Below are 17,706 nucleotides of genomic sequence, written 5' to 3'. Positions count from 1 at the left end.
GACAAGAAGATAACACCCATTTTAGTGTCAGTTGCATATGCTTTGAACACTAACTCCCTGAACATCTAGAAGTAGGGAAAGCGAAGGGCAGATTATGCTGGCCTTTTTAATTTTGTTAATGTGTAGCAGGTGAACGTATTTTAAAGTTGAAATTGGATGTGTTTAGATGCTGATGTCATTCGAAATTCTTATCAGCATTAGTGAGGCCTCCACAATTACAGTTTATCCATCAACTCCTGAACTCATTATTCAGCTTTACTATATTGAGTATTCATCTGACTGTCAATGCACTGATACTGTTTGTATAATTGAACTTTCAGCAAGATAAGGGTACTGTTTAAAAGGGGCCTCACATTTATATTTGTCTTTGTAGAGCTAGCCTTTAATCTCCAGTCAAGGCATGTGACTTTCAGTCCGTGCTCTGACGTTCTACCCTTTTTGTTTTTCTATTCTACTCCCGCCCTGTTCACAGCCACAGAGCTGGTTTGACTGACTTGCGTTTTGTCAGAAATAGTAAATTATGAGCTTTATAGAATACAGCAGCATGTGTTTATAGAACAAGCTGCATGTAAGTTTCAATAACTTGATCTTTCAGTTGTTTGTGTAGGTTTGTACGTGCAGTTTAAAGTGTGGCTTGGGGAAGATCGGAATGCAATGTGGGTTCTAGTGTCTTACATCATGGAGGCTGTGTTGAGAGCATCTTACAGATACCCTGAGTTTTGGGCTCTTTTCCAACAGGTAATTTGTAAGGGCAAGATGCATTTTGCCCCTTAGTACCTCTCCGTGCCCAAGCGTTTGTGTTCAATTTTGCTAACTAGGCAAGTTGGTAGCATGCCTAAGATAACAGCAGAAAATCTTTCATTGGAGATTTGTAGCTTCTGCAATTTGTTCAGTACCTACACAGGACACTACCTGTTGAAGCAGCATTATTACAATACCAGATATTGACTTAAGTTTCAGCTGTAAAGCAATCTTACTGAAAGTTGATAATTCTTCAGTGCTGCCCCGGAGAGTAAAAGAAAGTGAAACTTCTTTTTAAAAAAAAAGTACATAGTAAATTTAAACAATTTCAATACAGTGCAGTTCATGATATGCAATCATATATGTTGAACACCAAAATTTGCACTTGTGTAGCATTGAGATAAAACATCCCAAGGTGCTTGACAAATCCCAAGGTATTGTCAAATAAAATGTAAAACCATGTCATATTAGGACAAGATTTAAAGAGCATCTAAAAGGGAAAGTTGTTTGGGGAGGATTCTAAAGTGTAATGAAGGTGAAGACACTGTCTCCAACTTGGGCAGCACAGTGGTTAGCATTGCTGTCTCACAGGCCAGGACCCAGGTTCAATTCCCAGCTTGGGGGGGTCTCTGTGGGGAGTTTGTGCGTTCTCCCCGTGTCTGCATGGGTTTCCTCCTGGGTGCTCCGGTTTCCTCCCGCAGCCCAAAAGACTGGTTAGGTGCATTGACTCGACCGGGTGCTTGGAGAGTTGAACAGTAACTTCATTAACACTGCAATGTAAGCCTACTTGTGACTCTAATAAAGAGACTTTAGACCAATGGTAGTGTGGTGAATATTGGGAATGTGCATGAGGCAAGTATTAGAGGAGCACAGGGCTGGGTGAAGTTTCAGGATTGCAGAGTGATTCAGTCATGGAAGGTTTTGAACAGAAGAATGAGAATATGAAATTGATGCAATGGTGAACTGGGAGTGAGGCATTTGGCAGCAGAGCCTGGAGCCAGTATGGCCGGGTGGTGGTGGTGGGGCCTGGAGCCAGTGTGGGTGGGTGGTAGCCGGGCCAGTAGATGAATAGGACATTGTGCATGTCAGGATATGGGCTGTCATGAGGGGAGTGGGCAAGTATGGAGCAGAGTTCACCAATTGCCAGAAATTGGAGACTGGAGTAATTGATGGGAGCAAAAGAGCAGTTGACAGTTTTGATTACTAGCTGGAAGTAACTATCAGGAAGGTAGAGGAGATATTGGAAGCATACCTTTTGAGGCACTCATTGAAGAATGGTCACAGTGCTGCTTCTGTCTGGTTTGTGCTGCTATTCATGACCATGTCTTCTTGCACTTGTGATTTGTGAATGTTATTGATGGACAGTAAGAAGTCTCACCACACCAGCTTAAAGTCCAACAGGTTTATTTGGTAGCATGAGCTTTTGGAGCATTGCCCCTTCAGGTGAGTGAAGAGTTGGGTTCACAAATGGGGCATATATAGACACAAACTCAATTAAAAGAAAATGGTTGGCGTGCGAGTCTTTACAGGTGCAGATGAGTGCAGAGAGGGTTAAGCACAGGTTAGAGGTGTGAATTGTCTCAAGCCAAGACAATTAGTGAGATTTTTGCAAACCATGGCAAGTTGTGGGGATTACAGAGTGTGACATGAGTCCAAGATCCTGGTTGAGACCGTCATGTGCAGAACTTAGCTGTCAGTTTCTGTTCAGTGATTCTGCGTTGTCGTGTGTCTTGAAGGCCACCTCGGAGAATGCTTACCTGAAGATCAGAGGCTGAATGTCCTTGACTGCTGAAGTGCCCTCAACAGGAAGGGAACACTCTTGCCTGGTAATTGTTGAGCAGTGTTCATTCATCCATTGTAGTGTTTGCATGGTCTCACTAATGTACCAGGCTGCAGAAAAGTTGTCCCAAGGTATATCAGTTAGACAACGTTGGCCGAGTTGCAAGAGTATGTATCAAGGCACAATAGCACATTGGTTAGCACTGCTGCTTCACAGCTCCAGGGACCTGCGTTCAATTTCCAGCTTGGATCATTGTTTGTGTGGAGTTTGCACGTTCTCTCCATGTCTGTGTGGGTTTCCTCCAGGTGCTCTGGTTTTGTCCCACAGTCCAAAAATGTGTGTGTTAGGTTGATTGGCCATGTTAAAAAAAATTGCCCCTTTAGTGCTGAGATGCATAGGTTAGAGAGATTAGTGGGTAACTACGTAGGGATGTGGGGGGTCAGGCCTGGTTGGAATTCTGGTCAGTGCAGACCCAATGGGCCAAATGGCTTCTTTCTGCACTGTAGGGTTTCTATGATTCTGAGGCAGTGGTCAGGAATTGAACTGTGGCTGTGGGCTTAGCAATGAGTCATCTCCACATCATAGCAATGAGTGGTGTGGTGGCATTGGAAGGGCTGAGTTCTGGGCCAGGAAACATTGGAGCTGGGGTTTTGATCAAACAAATGGGGAAGAATCAGTTTATATGCTGAATGCGATGGAGTGATACTTGTTGGGAAACAGGATTATAGAAGCTAGTATTTGCTTAATTACTTGCCATTAGCAAGATGGCTGCTACTGTACATGTGGCATACCCTGCAGTGCCACCCACTGACAGAGCACAGAACTGCACTTACATCCATTCATAAATTCTCTGCAGCTTTGCATTTGCCTAATGCAGAAAAGGTTAACTAAGATTTGGGGGAAAGATTGCAAAAGAGGTTTAGTGCATGACTATTCAAAATATGATTAAGTATAGTATAAATGTTCACAAGATTGGTGCTGATTTGCAATATAGACAAGTAAATAGTTTGTAATCTATTTGGCCTAGTCACTTTGAAGACTGCAGTCTTTGTGCGATGCTCCTCAAAATAGCACCCAAAATGTCTTTGGGACTCCAAGGTCCTTCTGGTCCTTGTATGGCCTTGACTTTTAATCATACATTATGTGCCATATACTTTTTATTGTTTCGTGCAGGTAATGGTGTTTCCAAAACCCAACTGTCCACAAATTCCAGCAGATGGTGAGTGTAGAAAGTGCTATTAAAGAAGCTTTGGTGAGTTGCCCAGCTGCATATGGACAGGGACTGTGACTGAAATAGATGTTAATACTGTCCACACTTTGCGTACAGCTCCAACACTAATCAAGATGCTTAACAACACCCATGAGAGAGGGTGGCACAGTGTTGGCACTGTTGCCTCACAGCACCAAGGATCTGGGTTCAACTCCTGGCTTGGATCGTTGTGTGGCATCTGTACATTCTCCCCGTGTCTGTGTGGATTTCATCCAGGTGCTCTGGCTTCCTCTCTCTCAGTCCAAAGGTGGATTGGCCCTGCTAAATGCACCTTAGTGTCTCAGGTTGTATAGGTTAGAGGGATTAGCAAGGTAAATATGTGGGGGTTATGGATCAGGCCTAGGTGGGATTGTTGTCAGCGCAGACCTGATGGGCTGTATGGCCTCCTGCACTGTAGGGATTCTGTATTTGTTTTTAAAAAGCTCCCCACTTGATCACCCCATCTATAAGTGGGGAAAGAATCAGTGGAGATGTGCGGTAGAAGTTTTTTTACACAGGGTGGTGGGGCCTAGATTGCACTGCCAAGTGAGGTAGTTGAGACAGATACGTTTAGCCACATTTAAGACTTAACTGGATAGACATGTGAACAGGCGTGAAATGGAGGGATACGGGCAGTTGGTCTCGATAGGACAACGTATTCGGCACAGGTTTGGAGGACTAAAGGCCTGTTCTTTGTTCTTTAGCACAATGTGTACTATACAAAGTGTTGCCAAGGCTCCTTTTAACTTTCCAGATCCATGATCTCCTGGGATCTGCACAAGGGCACATCATCTGTAAGCTCTCCTCCAAGTTGCATGCCATCCTGATGCGGAAATATAAGTGTTGAGACCTCCCTTTGTAACAGCATTTTTGGAGTACCTACACTAAATATACTGCAGGAATTGTGATTAGTGCAATAAATCCTCATTATCAGCTATGATTGTGTTCCTAAAAATTGTGACTCGAAGTGAATCCACTTTGTGGATCATCGTTTCCTGTGGGAATCCATCTTAAGCTAGAATTGTTCTCTGGCTATCTCTGGGAATGTGCAAGTTGAAGTACTAGACCATGTGTGCAGCACTGCATTCCTCGCTAAATTAACTTGCAAAATAAAATAAATTTTTTAAAAAATATTCCACTCCTCCTCAGTCTCTCTCTCTCTGGGCAGTCCCTGGGGTTCCAGGGTGACTTGCTTCCACTCTGGCTCAGTGGGTGGGGAAGATGTTTTATCTCTTCGGGGAGGGTGGCACAGTGGTTAGCACCGCTGTCTCTCAGCGCTAGGGACCTGGGTTCAATTCCAGCCTCGGGACACTGTGCGGAGTCTGCACATTCTCCCTCTGTCTGCATGGGTTTCTTCCGGGTGCTCTGGTTTCCCCCACAGTCCTCAGATGTGTGGGTTATGTGGATTGGCCATGCTAAATTGCCCCTTAGTATCAGGGGGATTAGTAAAGTAAATATATGGGGATACGGCATGAGTGGAATTGTTGTCAGTGCAGGCTCGATGGGCTGACTGGCCTCCTGCATTATAGGGATCCAATGATTTGAGGATATCCCTAAAGTGTTTCAATGGAGGTGGTGTTGAGTGATTTAGAGGCTTGGTGCTGGGTATGTGCACCCTAGAGAGTAATCCAACCATTAGCAATATTGGCTGCTTGTTCTCTAGCCTCTGTACAGTTTCACTGCTTGGCTGATGGCTTCTCACTTTCTTTACAGCAGCAGGTTGTTTCTCACTCCTGTTTTAAAGATGATTAACATCTCACCACAGCTCAACTTCAAAATTTAACAAGCTCTGGCTTGGATGTGTTCCTTTTTAACAAAACTTGATGTTGCCTCAGTAATGTGACTCTCAAAGGTGCTGAGCACCTGATATTGCACGAAGGGAAACAGCTTGCTGTTGCGTGATGGCGCAAGAAAAATCTTTATACTGCAATTTGGGGAAACTATGCCTAAATCAAATCCACTTAAATCAGGACAACTTAATAAGGACGTGCTACTCTCGATGTTGAATAGCTTCAAGCAAATGCAAAATAGCAAGTGTTTTAGCAGCAGTTTGCCGACCTTTTTGAAAATGTGCAACTTCCATGCTGAGCTAAATTTTCAAGTCATGTTTATAATTTCAGATTTTTGGGACTTTGTCTTTGGTTAGCGTTTCTTTAAAACTGGTAACCATGTGTTCTGATTTAATAATAAAGGGAAAGATACTGGGTGCAATTCTTGTAGCTGTCAGCAGTGTCATGGACTTGGAATCAGTGTCTGAATAGGGGTATTGCCTCAACTTCTCAAACCAATGAATTCCAGCCTTCTGGCACTTGGACACCCCTATTGCTGCAAGGCTGCTCTGTACCTTGATGTCTGCCTTGGAGCAGGCAGCTGCTTTCAATGACTGGGTGATTTTTTTTTTCCGATCCTCCTTCCAACATGCAACTCTCTCATTCATCATGTCCTTCAGCTACACCTGAGACTCTTTAATTTTTGGGATATATATCCTTCCAAGTATGCTAAGTATATTGTACCAAAATAGTTACCCCTTAAGTTTTTAATCAGCAAGTTCCAGGATTTGATTTTTTTTTTCCTGAGATCCTGAGCTTGTCCAAATTTTTATTGCCTAACCTGCACAAAATCCCATTCACCCACCGACTTAATGACCCACATTACCTCCCAGTCCAGCGAAGCCCAATTCTCATAGAATCCCTACAATGCCAAAGGAGGCCATTCTGCCCTTGAGTCTGCATTGATTTAGCCAGTAATCTCACGTATTTACCCCACTAGTCTATATCTTGGGACACTGGAAAACAATTTAGCATGGCCGTTGCAGCTAACTAGCACGTCTTTGGAGTGTGGGAGGAAACCAGGGCATTCGTGCAGACTTGGGGAGGATGTGCCAACTCCACACAGATAGTAACCCGAGGCTGGAATTGAACCTGGGTCCTTGGCACTGAGGCAACAGTGCTAACCACTGTCACCGTGCCATTGTTATATCTTTTTTGCGAGACACTTCCATCCTTTTACAAAGGCAAACGCCAACTGCTGTCCGATTTGAAAGTTCTTTATTCTTCTTACATGTGCAAGCTGGCAAACCTTTGCTACGTAACTTCCACTCAGTGCTGGGAGTCAGGTAGCAAAGGCGTGCCGAACAACGGGACAGTCCTCCTTTATGGAGCTCTTACAATCCTTCAGATCACATGCGATCTGATACAACATAGCTAATCACAAGATGCCCTTCGTTCTAGTCAGGTTAACCGTATCTAAGGTTGTAATATTATGTTGAAAGAAAACTGTTAAAGGGTAAATTCGTTAATCACAGATGTCTTAAGCTTGTCATTTTGAAATCAACTTAAGTTCTTAGTTGCATGTGATTTTAACCCTTAATATCTCACCATCATCTCGTGTGTTGAAATCCCACCACAGCCTCACCAATCTCTATTTCTGTAACAACCTCCATCCATACCAATCCTCAGATGTATATTCCAAATTCCTCTGAACCTGGCCTCCTGCACATCCCTGATTTTCATTGGCAGCCATGCCTAAGTGCTAAACTCTGAAAGTCCCTCCCAAAACCCCATTGCTTCTATTTCCTTGTGCTAGGAAGGGAAATGATGGTAATAGAAGCAGTTCCACATCCAGAATACTCCTAAGGGAAAACTGTTTCTCAGTTGAAGCTTTCCAGGGATTTGAATCTTATGTTTAAACATGTTTGAATGGAGCCTATTTAAACCTGAGTCTACATAGTTTTATATTTACAGAATTGAGGACAAGTCTCCTGTTAGAATGCACAGTTACTGGGTGGCACAGTGACACAGTGGTTAGCACTGCTACCTCACAGCACCAGGGATCCGGGTTCCATTTCTGGCATGGGTCGCTGTCTGTGTGGAGTTTTGCATGTTCTCCCAGTGTCTGTGTGGGTTTCCTCCAGGTACCCTGGTTTCCTCCCACGGTCCAAAGAATAGATTGGCCATGGTTAATTGCCCCTTAGGGGGATCAGCAAGGTAAATACACAGGGTTATGGGGATAGGGTGGGATTGTGGTCAGTGCAGGCTCGATGGGCCAAATGGCGTCCTCCCGCACCATAGGATTCTATGATTCTCTGAATTTAGTGCTTTAGTCAATCTGCCTTATGATGCTTGGTGTGTTAAAATAAGTTTTAAAACCATCGGAGTTTTTTTTGTTTTGCGCTCTTGTTCCTATTTGATATGACTGCCACCTTCTGTACTGCATCGTCATTCATGATCTGGACTCAGTTTCTACAGCCTTAGTTTCTGGAACAAAATGATTTGGGAGAACTGAAAGAGAAGGGACTCGGATTTATTGATTCCCTGCGACATCCGTATGTCGCCCTGTCCTGTGGAAATTTGTGCATCGTGCAGTGCCATAGGCCCCAGGAATAGCCTCGAGCCTGTTCTGCTATCCAGTGTGATCCAGGCTGATCGCTCCATTCCACTTACCTGTCCTTGCTCCATGAGCTTTGCGCCTCAACAATCTCAAGTCTCAATTTTGGAACTTGAGACTCTTTTACGTAGTAGTGAATTTCTGGAAAAAGCTGCCAAAAAAGCTCTTGAAGTGCTTCTTGACATCGCACTTCAAAATGAAGTTATACTCCCTTTTATTCTGATTGTCTCTGATCTTTTAAACATGGAACTGTTTTAAGAATGAGGTGTCAGTCATTTTCCCTTAAATACAGGAGAATGTGACAAGTGCAATTTCCTTTACAGGATTTGGGCACTGAGCAGTTTTAAGAGGGTGGGAATGTGTTTCTGCATGGAGGACAAATTGGATTTGTACAGTCCTTACACATGAATGTTTAACTAGTGTATCTGCCAGTGGAGATTACTGTAAAAGCTACTTGGTCACAATTCTTTCAGATACTAAGAATCTTTGATCGCAAAATGGTATCCCGCTCTGAAAATAGTTGCTTCAATCGCACTCCAGTACGCTCAGTTCTACTACTTCGAGCTCATTAAATCATGACTGCTGCTCAGACTTAATCAGATCAGCATTAAGTTTAAGAGCATGAGTGACACAATTGCATAAAGTAATACAGTGCCAGTATTAGTTCTCTCCTTATGGAGTGCCGTCAGTTAGTATCTGAGCAGAAATGTTACAGTGGACGGGTAATAAAGTGTCAGACTGAATATTGTTCTGAAGTGTTATTTTAGTTTTTTACTGCCGATGATTTAATTTTAGGGAATGCAGACTGATGGTTAATGAGTCTGCAAAATTCCACAGGAATTAACTGCGTCTCTACCAGTTTTACAATAGAGAATTTACATTCTGTATGTTAATTTGGGAATTGGATTTTATATACAAACACATTTATTCAGGAAGCAGTTCGTAGGTCATGTGTACAGTAATTTCAGCAACTTATTTTCTACTTGTGTGCCATGACACTGCTGCGCCAGGGACCTGGGTTCACTTCTAGGCTCCAGTCACCATCTGTGTGGAGTCTGCACATTCTCCCCATGTCTGCATGGGTTTCCTTCGGGTGCTCAAGTTTCCTCCCACAATTCAAAAGACGTGCTGCTTAGTTGCATTGGCTAAATTCTCCCTCAGTGTACCCAAACAGGCGCTGGAGTGTGGTGACTAGGGGATTTTCCCAGTAACTTAATTGCAGTGTTAATGTAAGCCAACTTGTGACACTCATAAATAAACTTAAACTTCAAGAAACTGATGGTTCTAGACAATATATAGATACCTGAGAGACAGCGTGCCATTCTGTGACACTCTGCATATTCACCGGCATCTGTAGCTCACTGTTAAATAAGCAGCTGTACAATCTACTGTTGAAATTAATTCTTTTCAACAGTGGCACAGTGGTTAGCGCTGCTGCACAGCACCAGAGACCCAGCTTCGATTCCTGGCCCGGGTCACTGTCTGTGTGGAGTTTGCACATTCTCCCCATGGCTCTGTGGGTCTCCTCCAGGTGTTCCAGTTTCCTCCCACAGTCCAAAGATTTGCTGGTTAGGTTGATTGACCATGCTAAAATTGATCCTAATTTCAGGGGGATTGAACAGGGTAAATATGTGGGGTTATGCAAATCGGAGCTGGGTGGGATTGTTGGTGCAGGCTCAATGGGCCAAATGGCCGCCTCCTGCACTGTAGGGATTCCATTAGAAACAAATGTAGGGCAAGAACGAGGTAAGCACTCTTAACATTACAAGAGGGACAGAATTTATGGGGCTTTTTTATATCACATCTTTCCCCCTTACCTATTCCAGTTTTGTCCCCTTAAAATGCCTGAAGATGGATACAGTTTTGTGTGTGTGGGGAAAGTCTTGACACCACAGAGCTTTTTGTAACATAGCTCCTGAAAAGAGGCAGTCTCAGATTTGAGTCCATTTTAGCTTGCAGGAAACTTTTAGGTCTTTGGTGTTAGTTTTGACCTGTGGTGCCTAAGCAAAATTCTCGCACTGCCATAGCGTACCTACTGTTTTGGAATATTTCTGTAACTTGCTGAGTCTGTTGATCAGTGTGAGTAACTGCAGAGAAAGGAAGTTTAAAACATGTCACCGTGCAGTCCCATCTTCTGTGTGGCATATTTGGAATGGATAGCATCAAAATATCTGATGGAACACCAGTATTGTAGATGGAGATTGCGTTCCACAATTGAAATAAATGCACTAGTAAGTAAAAGACTGTATTCTGGACATGGTATCAGGCAGACAGAAACCTCAGCCCGAGGGATTCCCTTGTGCACCCAGTTTGAAATCCTGTGCTGCAAAGTCAGGTGTAACTATTGTAAATATGACCAGCTTCCCCTTCTTGTGTGAAGTCCACATATATACTAATTAACTGCTAGGCTTATCATTGCTTCCCAGACTTTTCTCCATTTGAGACTGGGAATTAGGTTCACATGTGAGACCAGGCTGAATGTGATGTCTGGGGTGTCAAATTTAACAGAAGGAATTAGATGTTAAACACCTCATCTTGCATGTGGCTGGAAAAGGTTTCTTTCTAATCAACAACTAAATGTCTTCCTGGCACTGACCTTGAAGTCAAGTTGAGAATCTCGATATCCTTGAATGGTGGTGGGCATTCTGCTACTGTAATATGTTGAGATTTACGATATTTCAACAGTAATGGTGAGGCCAGTATATATTGCAGTGTACCCTGGTGTGCATGTACACTGGTCGCTTAAGGTAGCGGAACAGATGGTTAAAATAGTTAAGAAGGCATACAGTATACTTTATTAGCCAAGTAATTGAGTTTAAGAGCAATAAGGTTAAGCTAGAACTATGAAATGTTGATTTAGGCCACAGCTAGAGCATTGTGTGCCGTTCTGGAATCTACATTATAGGAGGGAAGTGATTTGCATTGGAAAGGGTGCAGAGGAGATTTACCACAATGATGCGTGGGCTGGAGACTTCTAGTTATGAAGAGAGAATGGATAGAGTGGGGTAGCTTTCCTTGGAGCAGAGGAAACTGAGGGCGATATAATCGATGTATAAAACTTTGAGGGGCATATGTTTTTTCCTGTCTATTCTTCCTCTTGGTGGAGGGATCAGTGACCAGGGGTCATAAATTTAAGGTCAGGCACAGGAGTTTTAGAGGGAATGAGAGAAAAGCTTTTTTTAACCAAAAGGTGGTAGGAATCTGGAACTCGCTGCCTGAAAGGGTGATGGAGGCAGAGGCCCTCATAACATTTAATAAGTATTTTATGTGCACTTCTGATGCAAGCTATGGTTTAACTGCTGGAAAATGGGATTAGAATAGTAAGGTGGTTTGTTTTTAACTGATGCAGACACACTGGGCTTTTTCTGTGCTGTATTCCTCTGATTCTCTGATCTTGACGAAGCGAGGCATTGGTCTAGTGGTATTATCACAAATCCAGAAACTCGGCAAATGTTCTGGGGACCTGGGTTTGAATCCCACCTAGGCAGATAGTGGAAATTGAATCCAGTTTAAAAAAACAAAAATTCCGGTTTGGAGAATCTACTGATGACCATGAAATCATTGATTGTCGGAAAAATCCATCTGGCTCACTAATGTCCTTTAGGGAAGGAAGTCTACCATCCTTACCTGGTCTGGCCTACGTGAGACTCCAGAGCCACAGCAATGTGGTTGACTCTCAACTGCCCTTGAGCAACTAGGGATGGGCAATAAATGCTGGCCAGCCAGCGATGCCCATGTCCCACAACAAATTTTAAAAATTATTTCTCGTAGCTAATTTGGATGCCGTTGCAAAGAAAAATTGAGTGGCCCTGGGAAATTTAGGCAGTGGTTGCACTGTGCTTGGTGTGAGCTTAGACCTGATTGTCTCCTGTACAATGCCTCTATTTGTGTTGTCATAGCACTCAACTTATATTGAGCAAGTCCTTACCATTGTTCTATTTCTACAATTACATCTCAGTGAGGCCCAAGCTTAGCTTTATCAAAATGGCCAATATTTGATTTCAAATTTGTAATTGATCTAGCATTAATTGCCATTTAAGCAAATTTCCTCCACCTTGCACCCTCAAGTGTTTTCTCATTTCATCTCCAAGATCTGGTTTTAGGGGCTGTTTTCTAGTCTTTGACTCCAAGCTAAGTTAGGGGTTGAGATGTCCTTGCTGAAATAATTGATGTTTATCCACCCTGTCCATTCCCCTTAATATCTTGAAAATATGGATCAAGTCACCAGATAGCCATCACAATTCCAGAGGATAAAGCCCTAATCTGTATAACCTCTCCTCTAACAGCCTTGAGTCCAGACATTGTTCAGGAAAATCTGCATTCCGCTCCCAGAAAGGCCAACACATCCTCCTTAATGTTCGGAGCCTAGTCCTGTGCACTTGTACTATATGGGCAGAGTGTAATATTGGTATATGACATTACTGACTCTTCTAACTAATTCTCTACTGTCCAGCAGGTGCATTGGGGGAAAATATTAATGTTGCTAATAAATTGATCCTTATGGATTGAGTAAAAGCACTTTGGGAGTACCCAGGGATGTAACTGGTGGTATAGAAATACTTTGTTCATTGAATACTTTAACAAAGGAAATAGTGACTTTGCAAGGTCACAAATAAATGTCTTTGAAGGTGGCAGGACAAGTCAGTAAGACTTTTTTTAAAAAGGCATCTCAGATCCTGGCCTTTAAATAGAGGTTTAGGGTACAAAAGCGAGGGATTTAGATCACCATCTGAAGTATTGTATCCTATTCTAAGTATCAAACTTCAAGTAATGTCAGGGACTTGGGGAGAATGAAGAGGACAATTTCGAGGAAGTTCCAGGAGGAGGTGGAGAAATTGGGATTTCTTCCTTTAAAAGCAGAGAAGGTGAAGGGGATAATTAGGAGTTTCTCAAAATCCTATGTTTTGACGGCGTAGATAGAGGAATTGGTGGGGGAGGTGGTTAGCAGAGAACAGAGGATACAGATTTGAGGTGATTGACTAAAGAAGCAAAGTAGATTAGAATTTTTCTTTACGCAGCACGTTACGATTTGAAGGAGCGCTGGTAACCAATTCACTAATAACTTTGAAAAAGGATTAGAGATGTTCTTGAAAAGCCACATTTACAATTCTGATCTGGGAAAGAAACAAGAGCATTGGGCTAATTGGATAGCTTGGCATGAACATCTGAGTCAAACGAGTGCTCCTTTTGTGATGATTTCTGTCATTGAAACTGGAATTTAATCATCATTTGATATAGTCTGAAAAGCTCACCAGGCTTTTGTTGAAACACCAACAAATCCAGTGCCAATCCCTGTTCCAGTTATGAAGCTCCTTTTGGACTTGAACTTTTCCCTTTGCCTCTCAATAATATGTAACTTGGCATTTATTTCATATTTACAATGGGTGCTGCCAAAGGCTGAGGTTTAAAAGAGATGTGCATCAATCCAAATTTCTTCCAGCATAATCTCTTCCACAGATGTTAACATGATTGACTGTTAACCACATTTGACATTTATGCAACACCTTTGTAATGGTCAGAAATCCCCATGGCATTTCATTGAGGCACTTTTTTTTTGTTTGCTTTATTAGTGTCACTAGTAAGCTTACATTAATGAAGTTAGTGTGAAAATCCCCTAGATGCTATGCTCCAGTGCCTGTTCAGGTACACCGAGAGAATTTGGCATGGCCAATCCACCTAACCAGCATGTCTTTCAGACTGTGGGAGGGAACCAGAGCACCTGGAGGAAACCCATGCAGACATGGGGAGAATGATCAGACTTTGCACAGACATTGACCCAAGCCAGGAATTGAGCCTGGGTCCCTGGTGCTGTGACGCAGCAGTTTTAACCAATAGGAAGGGATTAGAATAAACCTAAAAACAGATGGTGGAGTTTGTAGTTGAGCTGGGTTTGGTGAAGGATGGTTGTTTCTCTGGAACTATAACTAGTCAGTCTTTAAGTGTTTTCATACTTGTCAATATTTCTCTTTGTTCTAGGTCATCATTGAAGTTACAGAAATGCTGCACAGTGCTAGTTTGCTGATCGATGATATTGAGGATAATTCTAAGCTGCGCCGTGGCTTTCCTGTAGCTCACAGCATCTATGGTGTTCCATCTGTCATAAACTCTGCCAACTATGTCTACTTTTTAAGTCTGGAGAAGGTGCTGACCCTTGATCACCCAGAAGCCATTAAAGTCTTCACACAACAACTGCTGGAGCTCCATCGGGGTCAAGGCCTGGACATCTATTGGAGAGATACATACACTTGTCCAACATTGGAAGATTACAAGAGCATGGTGCTGCAGAAAACCGGAGGACTCTTCGGACTGGCTGTAGGTCTCATGCAACTGTTCTCTGAAAATAAATCTGACTTGAAGCCTCTTCTTGACACACTGGGTCTCCTGTTCCAAATACGTGATGATTATGCCAACTTGCTATCCCGCGAATACAGTGCAAACAAGGGCTTTGCTGAAGATTTAACGGAGGGAAAGTTTTCATTCCCTACTATTCATGCTATCTGGTCACATCCAGAAAGCACACAGGTGCAAAACATTTTGCGACAGAGGACTGAAAATATAGATGTAAAGAAATACTGTGTGAGTTATCTTGAAAAGGTGGGTTCTTTTGATTACACCAGGGAAACACTCAAACAGTTGGAATCGGAAGCTTTTAAAACAATTGACAAACTCGGAGGTAACCCACAGTTAGTAGTTTTAATTGAACAACTCGGTCAGCTGTATAAAGAGACTTAACTCTTCCTTTCCTCTTCTCTCACTCCAGATTCCTTTTTTTTTTGCACACTTATATTCTGTCACACTCCTTCACTTGGTTGCTTGCACTGATGAATACTCTCACCTCTCTCTGTAATTCTCCAGGGTTAATTCTGTGTTCTTTGAGGTAACTCTCCTCTGATCTCTGTTCCATGTGTGCCCTGTCACTTACTTTCTCAGTCTTGCAGCATGCAAAGCATTTAAACCAGCTGAGGGTTGGATAATGAGAATCACAAGATATTCATGCGATCGAAAGCTAGTTCTGTTCCACCTATAAAATCATTAGCTCAGACTGAAGAAATGTTTTTGATGCTTCAGTATGATGCTAATTTAAAGCCCCAGTGTACTGTCAAGATTAGAGCCAGGGATGGAAATACAATCCTCAAATCTTTTGGGACTGTCTTTTACCACTGATGTATTACAGATGTATGCATAGAAATATGGTAGCTGGTAGTTTTTTAATATTTTGTTTTGCTTAATGTGTGCCTGACGCAACGTCTGTCTTATTCCATCTGACTCTTCTCTCCACCTGTAATCGTGGCTTGGGAGTGCAGAGACAGTTGGTCTTTTTGCCCTTCATACCAGTTATTGTGTGTGTGTGTGTGTGTGTGTGTGTGTGTGTGTGTGTGTGTGTGTGTGTGTGTGTGTGTGTGTGTGAGATGCTAGTCATGAGGGAGGGCAATGGGAGATAAAGACCTGCAGGCTGGGTTGAATATCAGAGATCTGTCCTGCAGGGGAAACTCCTGAGATGAGCTCCGTATCATAAGCATCGGGATCAGTGTTTGTCATGTATTTTTCTGCTCTGCTGCACCCCTTCAGACAGCTGGGCAAAACAGTTGATGACTGCTATCCTTTAACTGATGCTGTGGTAACTTTGCTCGGGGTTTTACATTGGGTGAGAACGAATGGTGCTGACTCAGTGAACTCAGCCATGCTAATGCCCTTCTAGTCATAATGATCTCACACAAAGATGGAAGAGGTGGCATGTACCAACTTATTACAATTGCAATGTATTTTTTTTATAATAAATTCAGGTCCGTTTTACCGGGGCCATGTATTTTACTACTTGGATTGGTTTTCGATTAAATTAATTATTTTTAGTTTGTCGAAATCTCTTCAAATGAGCAATCTGGCCTTTTCATTCCACCCTTAGATTTTTCTTCCCTTTTTCAGAAAATAGTCAAATTCCCTCATTTCTCTAGTCGAGAATTGCCAGGTAACTAACTTCTTGCGAACATTAAGGCACAACTTTATGCTATGTTAAAATATTCAATGTGGTATCTGCCTGCCTACTTGAGGGAGGGGTATTCACATTTGTCCTTTTTAAAGGAAGTGATTTAAGCGGACCATGCAGGGGATTGAGTGTACCAGCTTTCATTTTCACATTATCTTACAGCCTGACTGTTCCACAAGAGTGGCCTTCAGCATCAAGGGTACTACTGCACTTTGAATTTCCGATATACGACACCTCAGAAGCCTTCAGCTGAAGCTTGGAAATATCCTAGACTAAACAAGTATTAGGTCCTAAACTATCCTGATGGTGCAAATATAAGTAGATAAGATCTGATGGCCATTACAAAGCTATGAGTACAAGATGACTGAGATTAGAACCTGAATATTGAAGGGTATTAATATTTAGGAAAGGGTGGAGGGGTTGCTTTGTTAATTAATGAGATTCGCACATTAGAGAGGATGGTCTAAGTTCTAGAAACCAGGATTTGAAGTCGTTTGAGTTGAGATGAGAAATAATGAATACAAAAAGTCACTTGTGTGAGTGGTGTACAGACGCCTGAATTGTAACTACATGGTAGAATGGGTGGCACGGTGGTTAGCACTGCTGTCTCAAAGCACCAGGGACCCAGGTTCTATTCCCAGTTTGAGCAACTGCGGATTCTCCTGGTGTCTGCATGGGTTTCCTCCGGGTGCTCCAGTTTCCTCCCACAGTCTGAAAGATGTGCTGGTTAGATGCATTGGCCAAAATTCTCCCTCAGTGTACTGGAACAGGTGTCAGAGTGTGGCAACTAGGGGATTTTCACAGTAACTTCATTGCAGTGTTAATATAAGCCTACTTGTAATGCTACTTATAAAAGGAAGAGATAATGGGAGCTTGTCAAAAAACTACAGTGACAATCATGGGTTTTTTAGATCTACGTTGGAAAAATCAGATTGGTGGTAGTGTAACTGAGGAGTTCTTGGTTTTATAGAACAACATGTTCTGGAGCTATCCAAAGAACGGACTGTTAGACCTGATATTATGCAGCAAGGTAGTGAAGGCAACCTGAGGTAGCAGTAGTCATGGTTGAATTTTACATTCAGTTTTAGGGAGAAAAGAGTGGGCCCGAGACTAATGGTTGAAAGCTTTAAGGGCAATTATGAGGGGATAAAAGCGGGGCTAGCTAAAGTGAACTGGAAAACGTGGCTAAGAGGTAGGTCAACAAAAATGCAGTGGCAGGCACTTAAGGGGAGATTTCAAAATAGCTGCATTCCAGCAAAGAAAAATTCCAAGGGGAAGGACTCATTATCTGTGGTTAACAAAAAATGTTAGTGATGAAAAAAACATATTTGTGCAAAGATGGTTAGCAGGTCAGAAGATTGGTCAGAACATAAATAACAGCAAAAAGTGACAAAAGGATTAATAAAAGGGGAAATTGGAGTATGAGAAAGATAGCTGGAGAAAAAAAATGGCTAGAAAGAGTTTCTACAGATATTTAAATAAGGAAAGAGTTGTTAAAGCAAGCAATAGTTCTATAAGTGTGTCTGGGGAATTAATTTTGGAAAGTAGGGAGATGGAAGGATGCAA

General features: G+C 42.5%; 1 protein-coding gene across 3 annotated transcripts in view; it reads left to right on the top strand.

Moving 5' to 3' along the window:
- ggps1 (geranylgeranyl diphosphate synthase 1) overlaps nt 1-15,541 on the top strand; it is a 71,398-nt gene extending 55,857 nt beyond the window's left edge. For 2 of the 3 annotated variants that reach the window (XM_080191889.1, XM_080191888.1), the window contains exon 4: nt 14,133-15,541. In XM_080191889.1, coding sequence (XP_080048015.1) covers nt 14,133-14,888 — 756 coding nt within the window. In that variant the 3' untranslated portion in view covers nt 14,889-15,541. Of the gene's footprint in view, nt 1-3,689; nt 3,741-14,132 lie in introns of those variants that run through there. The other variant, XM_080191890.1, reaches the window with a different exon arrangement.
- Nucleotides 15,542-17,706: the final 2,165 nt, after the last annotated feature.

Source organism: Carcharhinus amblyrhynchos, chromosome 7, assembly GCF_965287045.1.
Source record: "Carcharhinus amblyrhynchos chromosome 7, sCarAmb.v2.hapA, whole genome shotgun sequence".
Classification (NCBI taxonomy): Eukaryota; Metazoa; Chordata; class Chondrichthyes; order Carcharhiniformes; family Carcharhinidae; genus Carcharhinus; species Carcharhinus amblyrhynchos.
This window is presented reverse-complemented; position numbering and strand designations above follow the sequence as displayed.